At 46.7% G+C, this 16,117-nt stretch overlaps 1 protein-coding gene across 2 annotated transcripts in view; it reads left to right on the forward strand.

The window, feature by feature from the left end:
* Positions 1–882: 882 nt before the first annotated feature.
* SLC47A2 (solute carrier family 47 member 2) overlaps positions 883–16,117 on the forward strand; it is a 27,483-nt gene continuing 12,248 nt past the window's right edge. The window contains exons 1-13 of one of the 2 annotated variants that reach the window (XM_019641530.1): positions 883–1,112; positions 2,034–2,135; positions 2,404–2,472; positions 3,504–3,652; positions 4,347–4,389; positions 7,097–7,124; positions 7,377–7,474; positions 7,906–7,999; positions 9,039–9,152; positions 9,944–10,011; positions 11,000–11,108; positions 11,997–12,072; positions 12,495–12,564. In XM_019641530.1, the coding sequence (XP_019497075.1) occupies positions 990–1,112; positions 2,034–2,135; positions 2,404–2,472; positions 3,504–3,652; positions 4,347–4,389; positions 7,097–7,124; positions 7,377–7,474; positions 7,906–7,999; positions 9,039–9,152; positions 9,944–10,011; positions 11,000–11,108; positions 11,997–12,072; positions 12,495–12,564 (1,143 nt within the window). In that variant the 5' untranslated portion in view covers positions 883–989. Of the gene's footprint in view, positions 1,113–2,033; positions 2,136–2,403; positions 2,473–3,503; positions 3,653–4,346; positions 4,390–7,079; positions 7,125–7,376; positions 7,475–7,905; positions 8,004–9,038; positions 9,153–9,943; positions 10,012–10,999; positions 11,109–11,996; positions 12,073–12,494; positions 12,565–16,117 lie in introns of both variants that reach the window. The other variant, XM_019641529.1, reaches the window with a different exon arrangement.

Consider the following 16,117-nt stretch of genomic DNA (forward strand, 5'->3'; position numbering starts at 1 on the left):
CCTCCCTGCAGCTCTGGGAGCTGTACCTTGGGATCTGCGGGCCACTCCCTTACTGCAGGGGTGGTTATGGGAACCCAGCTATGCATATGGCAGGGACGAGGGCCCAGCCATCCCATGGCCAGCTGTCCTGCCTGCAAATCCTGCTGGCCCCCCTCACTCGCTTCTCCTTTTCCTGGCTGCACTCATACTTCAAAGCCGGATCCTGGGCCAAGTGAAGTGGTAGTTATGAGCTTCCCAAGGTTTTGCACTGCCTTGTCTGTCCTTGGTGGTTCACCGACCACTCCTGTACGGAAGAGAAAAGAGGGTAGACCGGGTGAGCCAGAGAGGAATCTGGTGGTATGCCCAGTGACAGCTCTGATGGACAAAATAGACAGCAAGAGGGGTGGGCTGATTGCCTAAGCAGGGTTGCCTGGCTCTCAGGGATGCTACTGAAAGGGATAGTGGTGGGCAAATGAAGGGCTAGGGGACTTTCCTTAGGCATCCTACGTCCTGGCCCCAGCCCCTGTCCCCTCCCACCTTACCCCTCCCAGGACAGGGTTCTGGAGGCAGCTCACCTGGATGGAATCCAAGCTCTGCTGCCTGGCTCTCTGAGTCTCCATTTCTTCATCTGTGAAATGGGAATCATACGGGCACAATCGTGCCAAGATGTAAGATGCCTAGCACCTCACCTGGGCCCAGGACACCTTCTCATTGCCCCCATCCTTCCTTTCTTGGGGGTCCTGCTGCAGGCCCTTGGGGAGAGCAGACACAAGGCACCCACAAGCATCAGCCTGGGTGATTCCCTTGTGTCTAGGGCTCTGTCCTGTCCTTCCCTGGGGCCAGAGCCAGTAGGCTGACCAAGGAGACAGGGCACATCCCACAGGTTGCTGAGGCGGACGCTCCTCCCTCTCCTTACTCATTAGTCAGGCTGCAAGGTGACTTCAGGCTGGCTGCTCAAGGCTGGGAGTGCTCAGGTGTGCAAGGTGGCCAGCAAGTGGTCTGGGCTTAGAATGGACAACCTCCAGGACACATTTTCCCTGGACCAAGGGGGCCGCTGCCCTGCCCTCCGCAGGCTGGTCCCCATTGGCTTTAGGGCTGAGGCGTGGAAGCTCTTTGTCCTGTCCGGACCCCTGGTAAGAGGTGTGGGGGTGGGGGTGGGGGGCAGTGAGGCTGGGGGCGAGCTGCTATCCAGGCATGACACGGGGTTTTCCAGGGTCTGCTCACAACCTTCCCCAGAAACTGACCATGTTGACCATGTCCAGGCTGTACCAGAGACTGCCGCCCAGAGCAGGTGACAGCAGGGTGCAGTGGAGCCTGGCCATGCTCAACCGGGATGGGTGTGTCGTCCTTCAGAAACCAGGGGAAGGCTGTTGAAAAGATCCCACAATGACAAGTGAGACTCATTGATCCAGGAGCCAGCAGGTGTCCCCAAAGAGGCATTTACAGGGGCAGAAGGGGCCCTCTGCCCATTTTATTTCCAATGTGAAACTGGCTTTAGATACATTTTTTCTGACCATAAAAACTATCAAATATGCACTCCCTGTAAAAGTTTCAGGCAAAACAGAAAGTTATAAAGAAGAAAGAAATTCATCTCTAATCCCATCACCTGGACATACTAAGATGTTAATGGATTTTATTCCACCTCTGTTTTGATTGGCTGTGGCCTGACCAAATGGTTATAATAACAACATCAACAGCAATATCGAATGCTTGCTTGTGTTCAGCTCTGGGAGTTCTGTGCTAGGTGTCTCTTGTGCACTCCTGCACTTTCAGGCAAGGAAACCAGAACCAGGAGGTTAATGCAGCTGCTGACAGCACAATAGGAGCAGCACTCAGGTCTCCTGACTTCCAAACCTGGCTGCTGTGTCAGCCTTAGCCACATGCTTGTTTCCCCGCGTGTGGGCAATTGGCCCAGTGGCTGTGAATGTTTTTTTGCAGGTCACGGGCATGCATGTGGGGCTGGGCTGTCATGGGTGGGAGCTTCGGGGTCGGTGGGGGCTGGCAGGCTGAGACAAGGCTGAGTGGCACCCTTGACCCTGGCTGCCACCCTCCAGTTCCTGTTCCAGGTGCTGTCCTTCATGATCTATGTCGTGAGCTCAGTGTTCTGTGGGCATCTGGGCAAAGTGGAGCTGGCATCAGTGACCCTCTCGGTGGCCGTGAGTACAGCCGGGACTGTGCAGGGATGGCCTCTCCTGGGCTTCTCCCCTGGGCTTCCAAGGATGAGACACAGCATGAGGGCTGACAGCTACATTCACAGCTGTGACCTGATGGGACACAGCACATGGGGCCAGGACCTGGCCAAGAGAGGGTCTCTGGCTCAGCTGCACATCACATCTGCTGCTGGGTGGCCTTACCCCAGAGGCAGGGTCCCTTCCTTGGGCCCCACCTGACAATCCTTGTGTTTTCTCCTGTGCGTGACTGCAGTTTGTCAATGTCTGTGGAGTTTCTGTAGGAGTCGGCTTTTCCTCAGCATGTGATACCTTGATGTCCCAGGTAGGTGGGCCTCCTAGAGCTGGGCAGAAATGGTAGGGGATGGAGGCCCCCCAAAGATCCCTCAGTGTCCCCTGGAGTTGGGATCCTGTCAAGCAGACATTGCGGGAGGGGGCAGATGCCCTCCTCCCCAACATATCCCAGGACCTTGTGCGGTCAGGGAACCAGATGCTCCCTTTGAGTGTGGGCAGACAGCCAAGAGAACCATGGAGAGAAATGGATGGAGTTAGCTCCCTGCTCTGGAGTGTCAAATGCTGAAGGTGCACAGATGGGAGCCCCCCTGCCTTCAGGGACCCACAGCCCAGTGGGGACTCAGGTGCCTCTGGGGTTTGGGGTTCATGGTGGACCTGGGTACCTGGCTCAGACCTGGCTGCCACTTACTAGCAGGGGGACTTGGCAAATGCTCTCAGAGCTCCCTTGCCTCAGCTGTGATGAAGAGACATGATGCTTTCCTCATTAGACACCTTTTAAGAACTGGGGACAGTGAGTGGACAGAAGCCGGTACTCAGTATATTGCTGCTATTATAATTTTGTGAGCAGGCTGAGCCCCGCAGAGGGAGTTGCCCCAGACTGTACCAAGGGCTGCCAAATGTCCCTTTCCTATCTCGTTGTCTAGGGTGCATTCAAACACCAGAGGCCATTTTTGGATTTGATTGGCCTTCTAGATTATTCTTGTGGTGTGGTTTAGCTTTACAGTGCATTTCATAATTATTTCCTAAATAGGAAGGACAAAGAAGCAGAAGGTAAGTAATAGCTACTTCCACATGTAAAAAAAAAAAAAGTAAAGATCTGCTGTTTATAATGTGAACCAAAGATGCTACCTCACTCAATTTCCGTTGGTGATTTTAATCATATTCTTTGGTATGATACCAAAGAATACCAAAGTTATTACCGTGGTTATAGGCACTGCTGACCAGTGCCTACTGTGTGCAGGGGCCATCCTACAGCACTAGCACCGCTAGCAGGTTGATGCACTGTCTGAGCTCACCTAGGAAACAGGGAAGGTGCTGAGCACAGGGGTTGCTGTTTTTCAGAGCTTTGGCAGCTGCAACAAGAAGCACATGGGGGTCATCCTGCAGAGGGGGATGCTCATACTGCTTCTCTGCTGCTTTCCCTGCTGGGCGCTCTTCCTCAACACTCAGCAGATCTTGCTGCTCTTCAGGCAGGACCCGGATGTGGCCAGGTACCATTTGGCTCCTGCTGGGAAGCCAGGAAGGGAAACCCCAAAGAAGCCCCGACCCAGGCCCCATGCTTCTCTAGGTCACAAGAGCAGCTTCTCTAGGAATGGTTCCAGGTTAGGTTTTGGAATTCTTCCGCACATTGTGCTGCTCCAGTTGTGACAAGCAGGGGGCATACAAATGGCCAATTTTGATTTAGGAGGAAAGAAAAATAGGGATTTGCATGTTATTTGCATTTGTGCTCCAGGACTAGTTGGAACTTCACAGATGCTTTTGAAGAAATGAAATGTGCACTACCTTATACTCCAAAAAGGAGGAAGAGGACTGAACCAATTTCTGATGAATTGCAGTTTATTATTTTTAGAAACGTCCCCCATGAGAATGCCTTGTTCATTTTATATTATGTGCACTTTATTTTGTTATTTCTTGATAAGATAGAACTTTCCCCCCTTACAAACCACTCCAAATTACTCCAAATTTAAGTTCCCTAATCATGAGGCCCCTGTGGTTGGGTTCTTGGGGTCCTCCTGGCATATTTCTGGCATGTGGTGACAGCACCCTTGACTGCTAAAGTTCCACTTGTTTTGATGGAGATCTGCAGGGCCTGGGAAAGCCTCTCCTCAAACCCTGGGTGCCCAGGATGTCCCCAATTAAGGAAGCACAGCCTGATCAGCTTCAGAGCTTCTGGTTCTCTTGCAGGCTAACCCAGGAATATGTGCTGATTTTCATGCCATCACTTCCGGTAAGTGTCACTGCCTGCTGAGCCTGGAGGAGGGCGGAGTTACATTCTCCCAAATTCTGGCTTTTTGCCTTTCCACATTATCTGCTGGGAAGTCCATCAGCTAGCAGTGACTTCCCACTGTGCCATGAGGATGGCTGAAGAGGCAGGAGAGGATGACCCTTCCAGTCAGTGCAGATTGAACTTTTAAAAAGTAACAGAACATATTTTGTGATTAGAAAACCATTTACTGAAGAAATTATAGAAGCCAGGGGAAGAAAAATTTCAAATCACCTATAATTCTACCACCCAGAAAGAGCATAGGTTAACATTTCTTTTCAGGATTATTTCTATTCATAGGTGTGTGTTTTAAAAACACATACATACATACAGTTTGAAATGGGGTCAATGTGTGTATATTGTAATATAACTGCTTTTTCCTTTTCAAATATGTCATTGGTTTCTTGATATGATTAAATAGCCTTCCACAATATCCATTTCGAAGGCTACATAGTATCCCAGAGTGCCATACATAGTTTATTAACCAAGTCCTATATGATAAGTATTTAGGTTGTTTCCTATATTCACTATTGTAAACAAGATTTGATCAATATTCTTGTAGAAAAACTTTGTGAACATCTATAATGATTTCCTTAAGATAGATTATTGTAATTGGAGTTACTCCTCAATGGCTTTTGATACCAATTTGTACCAATTCTACTCCCACTGGCAACACTCTCTTCAGCACAGAGTGGTAGTATGAAATTTTTTTTCTATCAGAAATAAATTGTTTTAACATGCATTTTATTGCCAATGAAATTGAATATGTTTTTTATATATTTACCGATCATTTGTTTTTCTTCTGTGAATTGTTTATACCCTTTGCTTATTTTAATGAGTTAATCTTTTTCTAATTATAGTAACCCTTGTTACTATAGTATCTTGATACTATACTGTACTAATAGTATCTTGAGCCTTTGTCATATATGTTGCAAACATTTTTTCAGTTTGTCACTTGCTTTTTCATTTTTTGACATTTTTGACTTAAAGGTTTTTTAATGTATACCTAACAGATCCATAAATCTTACTCTTTATGATATCTGTCTTTGCTGAGCTTAAAAACACTTACCACATCAAGATTATATAAACATTTGCCTCTTTTTTTCTTTGAACCCTTTTATGGTTTCCATTTTTACATGTAATATTTTAATCTACCTCACAAACTTTTTCTAAGATGAATTATCGACTATTCCTTTCTTTTTTGTCTCCTTGAATTCACCAAGTACTAAATAAGCAGTGTGTCCACTCTGGTCAGTTTCTGAGGTTTCTGGCCTAACCCAGCGATCTGTATGTCTACTCTGGAATCCAATGCTACACTATTTGATTTGTTGAAGCTTAGTGACACATGTTATTTATTCCCTACCAGTTCTGTATCATTGATGGCCTTGCCAGCTGGAGTTCATCCTCCAATCTCTGGCACTGGAGCACCACTTTATCCTTCAGCCACCAGGGAGTGAAGTTCTTGAGAAGGGAGCTGGAAAGGGGATGAGTCGGTGAATTCAGGGTGCCTTAAAGCATGCCCAAGTCTAGCAGGGTGTACCCTGGCCACACCCACACTGAAATGACAGTGCCATGACCTCTTTGGGGCCCGGCCAGCTCCAGATTTCTTCTGTATAATGGAAACCACCTGAAAATGCTGGTGTTTCACCTCCAAGTCTTCCCTAGTACCCGTGCTTTAGCTCTTTAGACCAAGGTGATGGTATCTTGTAAAATAGGGCCATTGGGGCTGGGTCAGGGGAAAACATTCTATAAAGTTATCACTGTGGCAACTCCTTATCAAATAAAGCAAGTCCTTCCCACAAAATGCTGCAAAATTTCATTACCAATGAAATAATAATAATACTTACATAATGCTTACCTAACACTTGGAATGCTTAAATGGGCCAAATACTGTTTCGTGAGCACTTTGTATACATATGTGTATATAAAGTATATACACATTATTATCAACACTACAGATGAGGAAACATGCAAGAGAGGTTATGTAAATTGCTTAAAATCCCACAGCTCCCAAGAGGCAGAACCAGTATTTGAACCCAGGAAGTGTAGTTCCAGTTCCATGCTCTTAATCATCACGCTGCACTGGAAGGCTAATGGAAAGGACAGGGCAGGAAGGTACAGGCCGTGGACCAAGGCTTTGACAGAGGACAGAAGAAGCAGGGGCAGTGCCCCCAACACACGCACACTGACATACATGGCCCTGTCCTCCAGAGACAGGGAGGTTCTACCCGCCTCCATGGGGCCTTAAACTTGATCAGCAGAGGCTGATGGCCAGCATTGCTCAGTTCTCACCACTCCCTCAATTCAAGGCCACTCTCTCCATATTCTTGTCTTTAGCAACCAGAGCCAGGCCCTGAGGTGGTTACAACCTGTGAGTTTGGGCTCTGGTGTGTCCTCTCTGCACAAGCTTCTGAGTGGCCTTCCTAAACTGATGGCAGCCAGAAGCCCTGCCAGATACTCTGCCTCTTTCACAAGCCTGCTGAAGCGTGCTCTCCTCAGAGCCTAGCTGTAGGGTTCCAGACATACTTTGGTGAAGTTAATTGCCCCAACTCAGATATCTAAGAAATATCTGTTAATATTTGTCTGGTATTTTTTTTTGTTTTTTATATATAGTTGTTGTTTATTTGTGTGCCTATGTGTTTTATTTTACACAGGTGATTTTTTTTTACAGCCTGCTGGCAAAATATTTGCAAAATCAGGTACAGGTCCCTGATTGAGGGGTGGTCCCTCTCCCAGCATACTGCCCTATTCCAGTGGGAAGGGGCACCTGGGGCTTTTCCTCTCTCTGAACCATCTGTGAAGCTGCCATGCCATGTCCTGATCTCTGGTAGAGGGGCCAGTGAGGAGCTGCATGTCCCCAGCCTCTTTCCAATCCTTAAATGTGCCCAGGCTTGTCCACACCCCTTTGGTCCTGCCCACCCTGTAGCAAGGCCAGTTTTCATTTATTTCAGGAAATCATCTGGCCCCAAGTCCTCAGTGGTGTCGTGGGCAACTGTGTCAATGGCTTGGCCAACTATGTCCTGGTTTCTGTGCTGAACCTGGGGGTCAGGTGAGGCTGGTGGGCATTGGGGGCTTGATCAGGGATCACTGTCCACCAAGTGCCCCACCTCTGACTGGGGCAGGTTAGTCATCATCTTTGCCTCACCCATGAAAAAATTTGTGGAGACTGCCTGTGCCGTCCAGAAGTGGGGGTCATGGGGATTTGGTCGGGACTCCCCACCAAAGAGACAAGGAAAGGAGCCACTCCCCATCCCTGCCCCTGCCTGCCAGGAGAGGCCAAGAGTGAGGACCTGGCAGGATAGTGTATTAATGGTGCCAGCAGCACTGGTGGCTCCTGGCTGAGGCCAATTCTGGGTTGGGGGTGCTGGGTGAGCCATGCCTATGCCCCCTCCTCCCTATGCTGGCTTCAGCAGAGGAGCCACTCCTCCCCAGGGTTAGAGTCCGCCATCAGCCCCATTCCTGCTCTCTTTCTTTTCCCAGGGGCTCTGCTTACGCCAACACCATCTCCCAGTTCGTGCAGACCATCTTCCTCTGTTTCTACATTGTGCTGAAGAAGCTGCACCTGGAAACATGGGCAGGTGGAGAGGGCTGCCCTGCCTTTAGGCAGGCCCCAGCATGGGCGTAGGGTGTTCCTTCAGAAGGCAGAAGGCCCAGGTGGAGCCCCATTTGAGGAGCTCCATCCTGGGCCTGCCTCGATTTCCCGTCAGGGCCCTTTTCCTCTTTGCCCCACCCCTCAGCACCCACATCCCCAGAGGCCCCAGGTTCTCCTATCCTGTGTGTCACAGTGCAGAGCCCTGCAGGATCAGGGAGCTTTCTGTGGGCAACTTGATCTCAGGATGGTGATTAGAGTAATAGTAATAACACAGGTAAAATCTTAGGTTTCAGCAGTGGGCCAAGTGGGCCAAGTGTCTACTCCTGGCCTTAATTAAACTTCACAACACCTTATTATTCCCATTTTATTTACCTGGGGAAAATTGAGACAGACAGAGATTAAGTAATTTGTCCAAGATGCCCGAGGTGATATGTGGTCAGGGCTGGACTCAAACCTCTGCCTGTACACTCCCAGGCTTTGGGTTCTGAGCTTTTCTGCCTCCTGAAACCTGACTCGGTAGCTTGGGGGCTCCATTTCCAGGCATTTCAGGAACATCTCTGGGGACCTAGGGCCTCATTTGTGGGGCAGGAGAGTGGCTGTACCCTTCTACAAGTCTGCATAACCCTCTGTCTTGCGAATCCTTTTGCCTCATTGATCTCATGCCATTCTCCCAACAACCCTTCTGGGGAGGCAGGGCAAAGATAAGGATTCAAATTTTCACTTGAGGAAACAAAGCCCAGATAGGACAGGGTAGTTGCCCAAGATCCTGTGGTGTCACAGGCATAGTGGGAACCCCTGTCCGTGCCTGGTGCTTGCCAGGTAAGCTCATGCCCTATCTGTGCATTCCCCTCCCACCCCACCAGCACTGGACAAGCTGGCATGCCCTGTGCAAAATGCCAACTGCCTGGACCTGCTGAACTGAGCCCTGGAGTGGGCAGAGCCAAAGGCCATCAGGGGCCCCTGGCAGTGGGAAGACATGCAGGGTGGGCCACTGCTCAGCTCTTGGGGCTTCTGTTCCTAGGCTGGTCCAGCCAGTGCCTGCAGGACTGGGGTTCCTTCTTCCAGCTGGCCATCCCCAGCATGCTCATGATATGCATTGAGTGGTGGGCCTATGAGATCTGGAGCTTTCTCACGGGTACGTGGAAGAGCAGGGTGGGGGAACCATGTTGGTGACTTACCCGGTTCTGAAGCCCTCTCCAAATGGATAGTTCACTAGCCTGGCCCAGGCTAGGTCAGTTACTCACTCGTCTCCCCACCAGGCTGTAAGCTCCCAGAAGGATTGCCTGTGCCTTTTGTGTCTGGATTCTAGCACTGCCCAGCATAGGCCTGGCACTGCATGGGCGCCCTGGTGGAGGTGATCGAGTCAATGAAGAACTGAGAGATTGAGTGGGCTGGTGCATGAGCGTGAGCGGGCATGGCAGGTGTGAGGCTCTCACCTGATATGGTGTTTGCTCATCAGAGCACTCAGTGCAGAGTCCAAACAGCCTGGGAATCAAAAGGCCAGTGCTGGCATTGTCCTGAGAGACCTATTCCAATTCCTGTCCCCCATTTACAGACAGGAAAACCAAGGCCCAAGAACAAGAGAGACTGTCCAGAGTCATGCAGTGGCAGAGCTAAGACCTGAACTTGGGTTTTCTGATCCTAGGCTAGTCTCTTTTACCTCGTTCACCATGCCTCATACTCTGAGGAGTTCAACTGGAAAGGCAGGCCATACTGGATAAGAGCCTGCAGAAAATTCCAAATTCCAAAATAACAACTGAGCAGGATTTTCCTGGAAGGCTGAAGGCCAAGCAAGAACATTTTTTGTTGTGAATCTGCCCTTTGAAATCATTTACTTCTTGGCCTCCAAAGTGGAGGGGCATTCTGTCAGCCCAGGGTCCCTTAACTGACCTCAGGGCAGGGTGCTCACCATGTGCTCTCCCACAGGCCTGCTCAGTGTGTTGGACCTCTCTGCCCAAGCCATCATCTATGAGGTGGCCACCGTAACCTACTTGGTGAGGCTTCTCTGGGGTGCCTTTGCCATACCTTCTATCTCTGCCCCACCCCCCTGTTGGCTTGGGGGTGTTGTAGGAGAGAGGAAGGCTATCACCTCAAAAGCCATCTCTGTCTCCTGAGGGACATTCTTGGACTTCCCATGCCCATCAGGCCCAGGCCCTGCCAGATTCACACACAGGTAGCCCACAGACACTCCACTGGGAGTAATGTTGGACTCACATGATGTCAGAATTTTTTTTGAATTAACACCACAAAAATCGGGAGATTTCATATCGAAATCTGCATTTTTGCATTTTCTTGAAAAATGGGACATTCCATTTAGCAGTGGGTCCATGTTCCTGCACACCCCAGTAGGAGAAAGCTGGGTGACAGCATCCCCTGGTGGGGGGGGAGTATTGCTCTCCTCCAGCATGGTCCCCAGTGCCCCCCCTCTTCCCCGAGACATGGGTTGTCCCATGTCACTCATGTACAAATCTGCCAGCCTCCTGGGGGCATGCAGCCTTTGACCCCAGGTTTAAACTAAAGATTCACAGAAATCTCCACTTACAAAATTAATTTATAAGGAGATTCTTAGTTTTACAAATGGTTTTCACTGATTTTTTTTTTCCTTACAGGGAGCTTTGCTGGCATTCTTAGGGCCACATTCACCCCCTTAAAATAGATTTACTCATGAGTTTTTGGTTTTGTGTTTGGGAACACAGTTTTTGGTTGCAAGGCCAGTCTGCCTGTGATGTTTGATGGAGTGGCGGGGGCAGGATTGACTGACTCACTTGGGCCCATCTCCCAACCTCATTTGTCACTGCCTGTTGTCAGCAATCATGAAATGCCCCCTCTCCTCATGCTGTGTCCCTGGGATCCATGCTCTCTCCCATCGTAGCCAAGGTCGGAGGGCTGGAGGGCTGCTCCACTGCTTCTTCCTGGCTCAGCACCCATGCCATCCCAGGAGCGAGAGGGTGCCTCCACTGACCATCTTATCACTGATCTCAGATTCCCATGGGGCTCAGCATTGCGGTCTGTGTCCGAGTGGGGACGGCCTTGGGAGCTTCAGATACTGTTCAAGCTAAAAGATCAGCCATCTCCGGTGTGCTCTGCACAGGTGGGTGGTGTCCTCTTCTGTGGGGGTGGGAACTTGGAATAGCAGAAAGTCAAGGGCTTGGGCCAGAGAAGGGCTTGGCACTTTGGAGGCTGGCTGACTTTGGGAGTGGACAGGTTTACCTTCCAAACTTGTTATACCTGCCATCTGACCCAGAACAGCCCCTGCTGATGAGTTGATGGGAGCCCCCCACTTTCCTCCTCCCCACAGCAGCAAACATCAATCTGCCTGCCATGCCCATTCTCTGCTCCTTCCCTGCTGCTGGGGTTCCTGGCCCCTTCCCAGGACAGCTCTACAGTTTTCACTATTCACCTTTGTGTGACCCTGTGAAGGCCTTTCCTCCCCAGGCTTCTCCCTCCAGCCGTCCAGGTCCTCTGTAAGCTTGCCCTCCCAGCATCCCCAGAAGCTTGGGACCTGCCCATCCCACCTCTCAGAAGGAACAATGTCATGTCCTCCACCATGGCTCTGATTTCTGAGGCTGACAGATTCAGACCAGTGCCTCTGTGGAGAACAATGGTTCACAGGCTTCAGACTTCATTGGAATCCTCTGGAGGCCGTGTCAAAACACAGATTGCTGGGCCTCACCAGGCAGAGTTTCTGATTCAGTAGGTTGGAGATGGGCATCTAAGAATATGCATTTCTAACTAGTTACCAGGTGATGCCAATGCTGCTGGCCCAAGGAATCCCACTTTGAGAACATCAGGAGGAAGGACATTTTATATGTTGTCATTCCTACAGGACTGCAAAAGAGTGTCTTAAGCCAAACGAATGGCTCTAATGCAGGGGACTTGAGGCTCCTGGGTGTGGGGGGCTGTGCTGACTTGTGTTGACCTAAGCTGGGCTCCTCCATGGGCTGGATTCAGCCAAATGCTCTTCCTTTGTATCTTCCAGTTGGCATCTCGATGGTTATGAGCACTCTGCTGAGCATCCTGAAAAATAAATTGGGGCATATTTTTACCAATGATGAGTAGGTAATCAGTTTTCTTCCCTGACTTCTGGGAAATGTCAGAGTGGTTTGCAGCCAGTCCTCAGAGACTTGTCACATGCATGGCTCGGTGCTGGGTCCAAAAGAAGCAGGACTAGCCCCGGCTTTGCCCTCACTGAGAGGCCAGCATCTATGCTTGTTTCCCCAGACCATGGCCTCCTTGCTTGCTCAGAGACAAGATACTAATCTAAGGGCATTTCAAAATTGGAAGCTCTTCTCAAATTTAAGAAGACTCATAGACACACAGAAACTCAGAGCAGGGGTGTCAGGTTCATGTGGCTGATTTATGTTAGTTTCCCAAAATTTGGGGGCGGTGCTGTAACAGAAGGTGTATAACTGGGTCTCTAAGAATGTAGTCATGTCTTAGTGCTCCAAATGAATGTTCTTTCCCATTTCCTCTGCAGAGACGTCATCGCCCTGGTGAACAAGGTCTTGCCGATTTACATTGTCTTTCATCTTTTTGAGGCTATCTGTGTGAGTACCACTGATGCACCTGTGCTACCTGAGGCCTCACAGGGCTGTCAGGATGAATTCATCAGTACATGGAAAGGGCTAACTGTACAGTAAATGCCCAAAGTATTTGCTCATATCAGTTCTATTATTATTCAAAACAATGACTCCCCTTGCCTTCTGCAATTCCAACATGCCAAAAGATGAATACAGATTAGCAAAAAGCTGAAAAATTGCACCAGTGTGAACTCACAAATCCTTTTCCTTTCTTGTTACTTATGAGCTGGGGCTACAGGCACTGGCCCATATCCCTGACTGGCCAGGAACTCAATAGCAATCACACCCTGTCACCAGTGCAAAGGGACATTTCTGAAAGGCAGTGAGACAACTTACACCTTCCCTGAATTTTCTGCTCCTTTGACCACTAAAGGACAGGTCCCATTTAGTGCTGGCTTGAATTACCATATTTTGCCGTGTATAATGCACACTTTTATTGCCCAAATTTGTGAGGGAAAAATAAGGATGCGCTTTATATGTGGGTAGTACTAATTCTGTAGCTATATAAATGTTTTTAATTCTTTTATTTATGCTTATGAGTTAAAAGTGTAATAACAAATAAATGCTAAAGTTCCTTTATTATACAAAAAAACAAGTACCTAAATATAAACAAATAAAAATTTGAATTAAAAAATTGAAACGAAAGTTTTTTTCCCCTGAAAATTTGGGCCAAAAACATGGGTGTGCATTATACACGGCAAATACAGTATGTGAATTTTAAAAAGCATGATATAGAAAAAGAAAACACTAACATCTTGTTTTATAAGCAGAATTTGAAATCCTGTTTTTTCCTTTACATCTGGAGTTAAGTGAATTCTTTAGGAATGCATCCTTGCATAAAACCCAACAGCTCTGCCTAGGAGTATGTGTGCGTGATTGGCAACACATAACATGTCCACTCGAGGCTATTCCTTGCCTGGGGAAAAACTCCTGCACAATAATTATCAATGCATGAAAAAAAAAAGAACCCATTGAGAGAAATTATATTTATATAACTATATTTATGGAGGATTTCCCCAAAGGACTATCCAGTTAGCTACATATTCTAGGATTTACCTTTGAATCTAGCCGGGCATTCAGAAAGCAGCATACTTGGAGCACGTGCTCGTAGCCTCAGCACAACTGCCTCCTCTCAGCTGTGTTTTGTCCTCATGTACATAGTTTTTATCACGGAATATTGAAAGAAACTATTTTATGGAATCTATTATTGCTTTTGTCCCAGGATATTGTTAGGACAGTATTCATATTTTTTCTCCTGACCACTGACACTGGTTGTGAATAGCGGTTCTCAAAGAATTACCATATTTCCCCATGTATAAAACGCACCCTTTTTCAAAAAATTTGGGGTCTAAAAACTGGGTGCATCTTATACAGTGGTTGCAGATTTTTTAACTTGCATTTCCCGCTCTTTTTGTGCTTGTTTTTGTGCTCATACAAGCACTGTATAAGATGCACCCAGTTTTTAGACCCCCAAATTTTTCGAAAAAGGGTGCGTTTTATACATGGGGAAATACAGTAAGTATACCTCCTCTCCAATGGGCAGCACTTCTCTGCTCACTTTGGCTACCAAGGAACTTGGAAGCAAATTGACAACTAGCAATTGTAAGGGGCCTTATAGCTTGTGAATCTGCCTTCTGTCACCTTTCCTCCTGGCTACATTTATATTATTCTTAATTTTCCATGGACCTTATTTTTTTATACTTTCATTGAATTATAATTTACACACCATAAAATTCATGCATTTTAAGTGCATAATTTAATCATTTAAATAAATTTAGAATTGTGCAACTGCCACTGCAATCTAGTTTTAGAATCTTTCCATCACCCCCCAAAATTTCCTGGAGATTGTTTTGCGGTCAGTCTCTGCCCCCATGGGCAGCCCCAGGCAATCCACTGATTTGCTTTCTGTCTGTGTGAACTTTGTCTTTTCTGAATATTTCATATAAATGGAATCATATGTAGTCTTTTGTGACTTAGGATAATGTTTTTGAGGTTCATCCATGTTATACCATTTTTCAGGACTTCATTTCTTTTTATGGCCAAATAATATTCCACTGTGTAGGTATAACACATTTTATTTATCCATTCATCAGTTGAGGGACATTTGGATTGTTTCTAGTTTTGGCTATTATGACAAAGGCTGCTGGGAACATTCTTGCACCAGTCTTTGTGTGGATGTATGTTTTCATTTCCCTTGGTAGAGTACTAGGTGTTGAATTGTTGAGTTGAACAATAAATTTATGTTTAACTTTCTAAGAACCTGCCAAACTGTTTCCCAAAGTGGCTGTACCATTGTACATTCCTACCAGCAGATTATGAGGATTCCAGTTTCACTACTTTCTTGCCAATTCTTGGCATTGTTTGTCTTAAAAAAAAAAAAGTTAATCAACTTAAAAAAAATTGAACATAAAATTGATTTCCCACTGTTAAAAAAAAAATTCAACTGAGTAAATTTGAAGATCTAATTGGCTTTATTAAGTGATTAATGAATCGAGCCACATCCTATCTGGCAATTAGAAGGGCACTCAGAGGACTTGTACAAAATGGAAGGTTTTTACAGGAAGAAGGGTGGGGCAAGGGAGCTAGGAACAAAAGAAGAGTTATTTCTGGGCCTGACATCTTTTCTTTGGGAGAAGAGAACTGGAAGGGTTTTTTTTATCACACAGATTGCCTCTTGTTTCTATGGGGGATAGAGAGGGCCCATGTGATCAATTACTTTACTGGTGCTTGACTGGAAAATTCCAGATTGGTTGATTAAAATTATGCTTCTGATGTCCGGAAATTAATGTGGCTACATTGAGACACAAATTATGCTTCCATCACAGTGAGTTTATTGCAGTGATGACAATGAGACCTGTAACATTGTTTGCTAAATAAAAAATAATAATAAATAAATAAATAAATGTATGCTTCTGGAAGAGATTGAAACTGCAATTAGGTCAAATATTAAATCTAAGTTTGGTATCATGGGCACGAGTGATGCCATTTTGAGCCTGTGATATTCTCTTTAAGACCATAAACCCCCTCCCTCCTCTCAGTTTCCTTTACTATTTACATTTTGTAGTAGTGTGGCATATTTGTTAAATTGATGAAAGAATATTGATACATTATTATCATTATTAACTAAAAGTCCACAGTTCACTCTTGGTGTTGTATATTCTATGGATTTTAACAAATGTATGACATGTATCCAACATTATATATACGAATAATTTCACTGCCATAAAAATCCTCTGTGTACCACCCATTCATTCCTCCCCTTCTCCCTGTGTGCCTTCTCCCCTAACCCCTGGCAATCACTGATATTTCTATTGTCTCTACAGTTTTGCCTCATCCAGATGTCATATAGTTGAAATTATACAGTATGAAGCCTTTTTAGATTGGCTTCTTTCACTTAGTAATAAGCATTAAAATTCCTCCTACCTTTTCAGAGCTTGATGGCTCTTTTCTTTCTTTCTTTCTTCCTTTCTTTCTTTCTTTCTTTTTCTTTCTTTCTTTCTTTCTTTCTTTCTTTCTTTCT

The sequence above is a fragment of the Hipposideros armiger genome, unplaced genomic scaffold, assembly GCF_001890085.2.
Source record: "Hipposideros armiger isolate ML-2016 unplaced genomic scaffold, ASM189008v1 scaffold_61, whole genome shotgun sequence".
In the NCBI taxonomy this organism is placed as follows: Eukaryota; Metazoa; Chordata; class Mammalia; order Chiroptera; family Hipposideridae; genus Hipposideros; species Hipposideros armiger.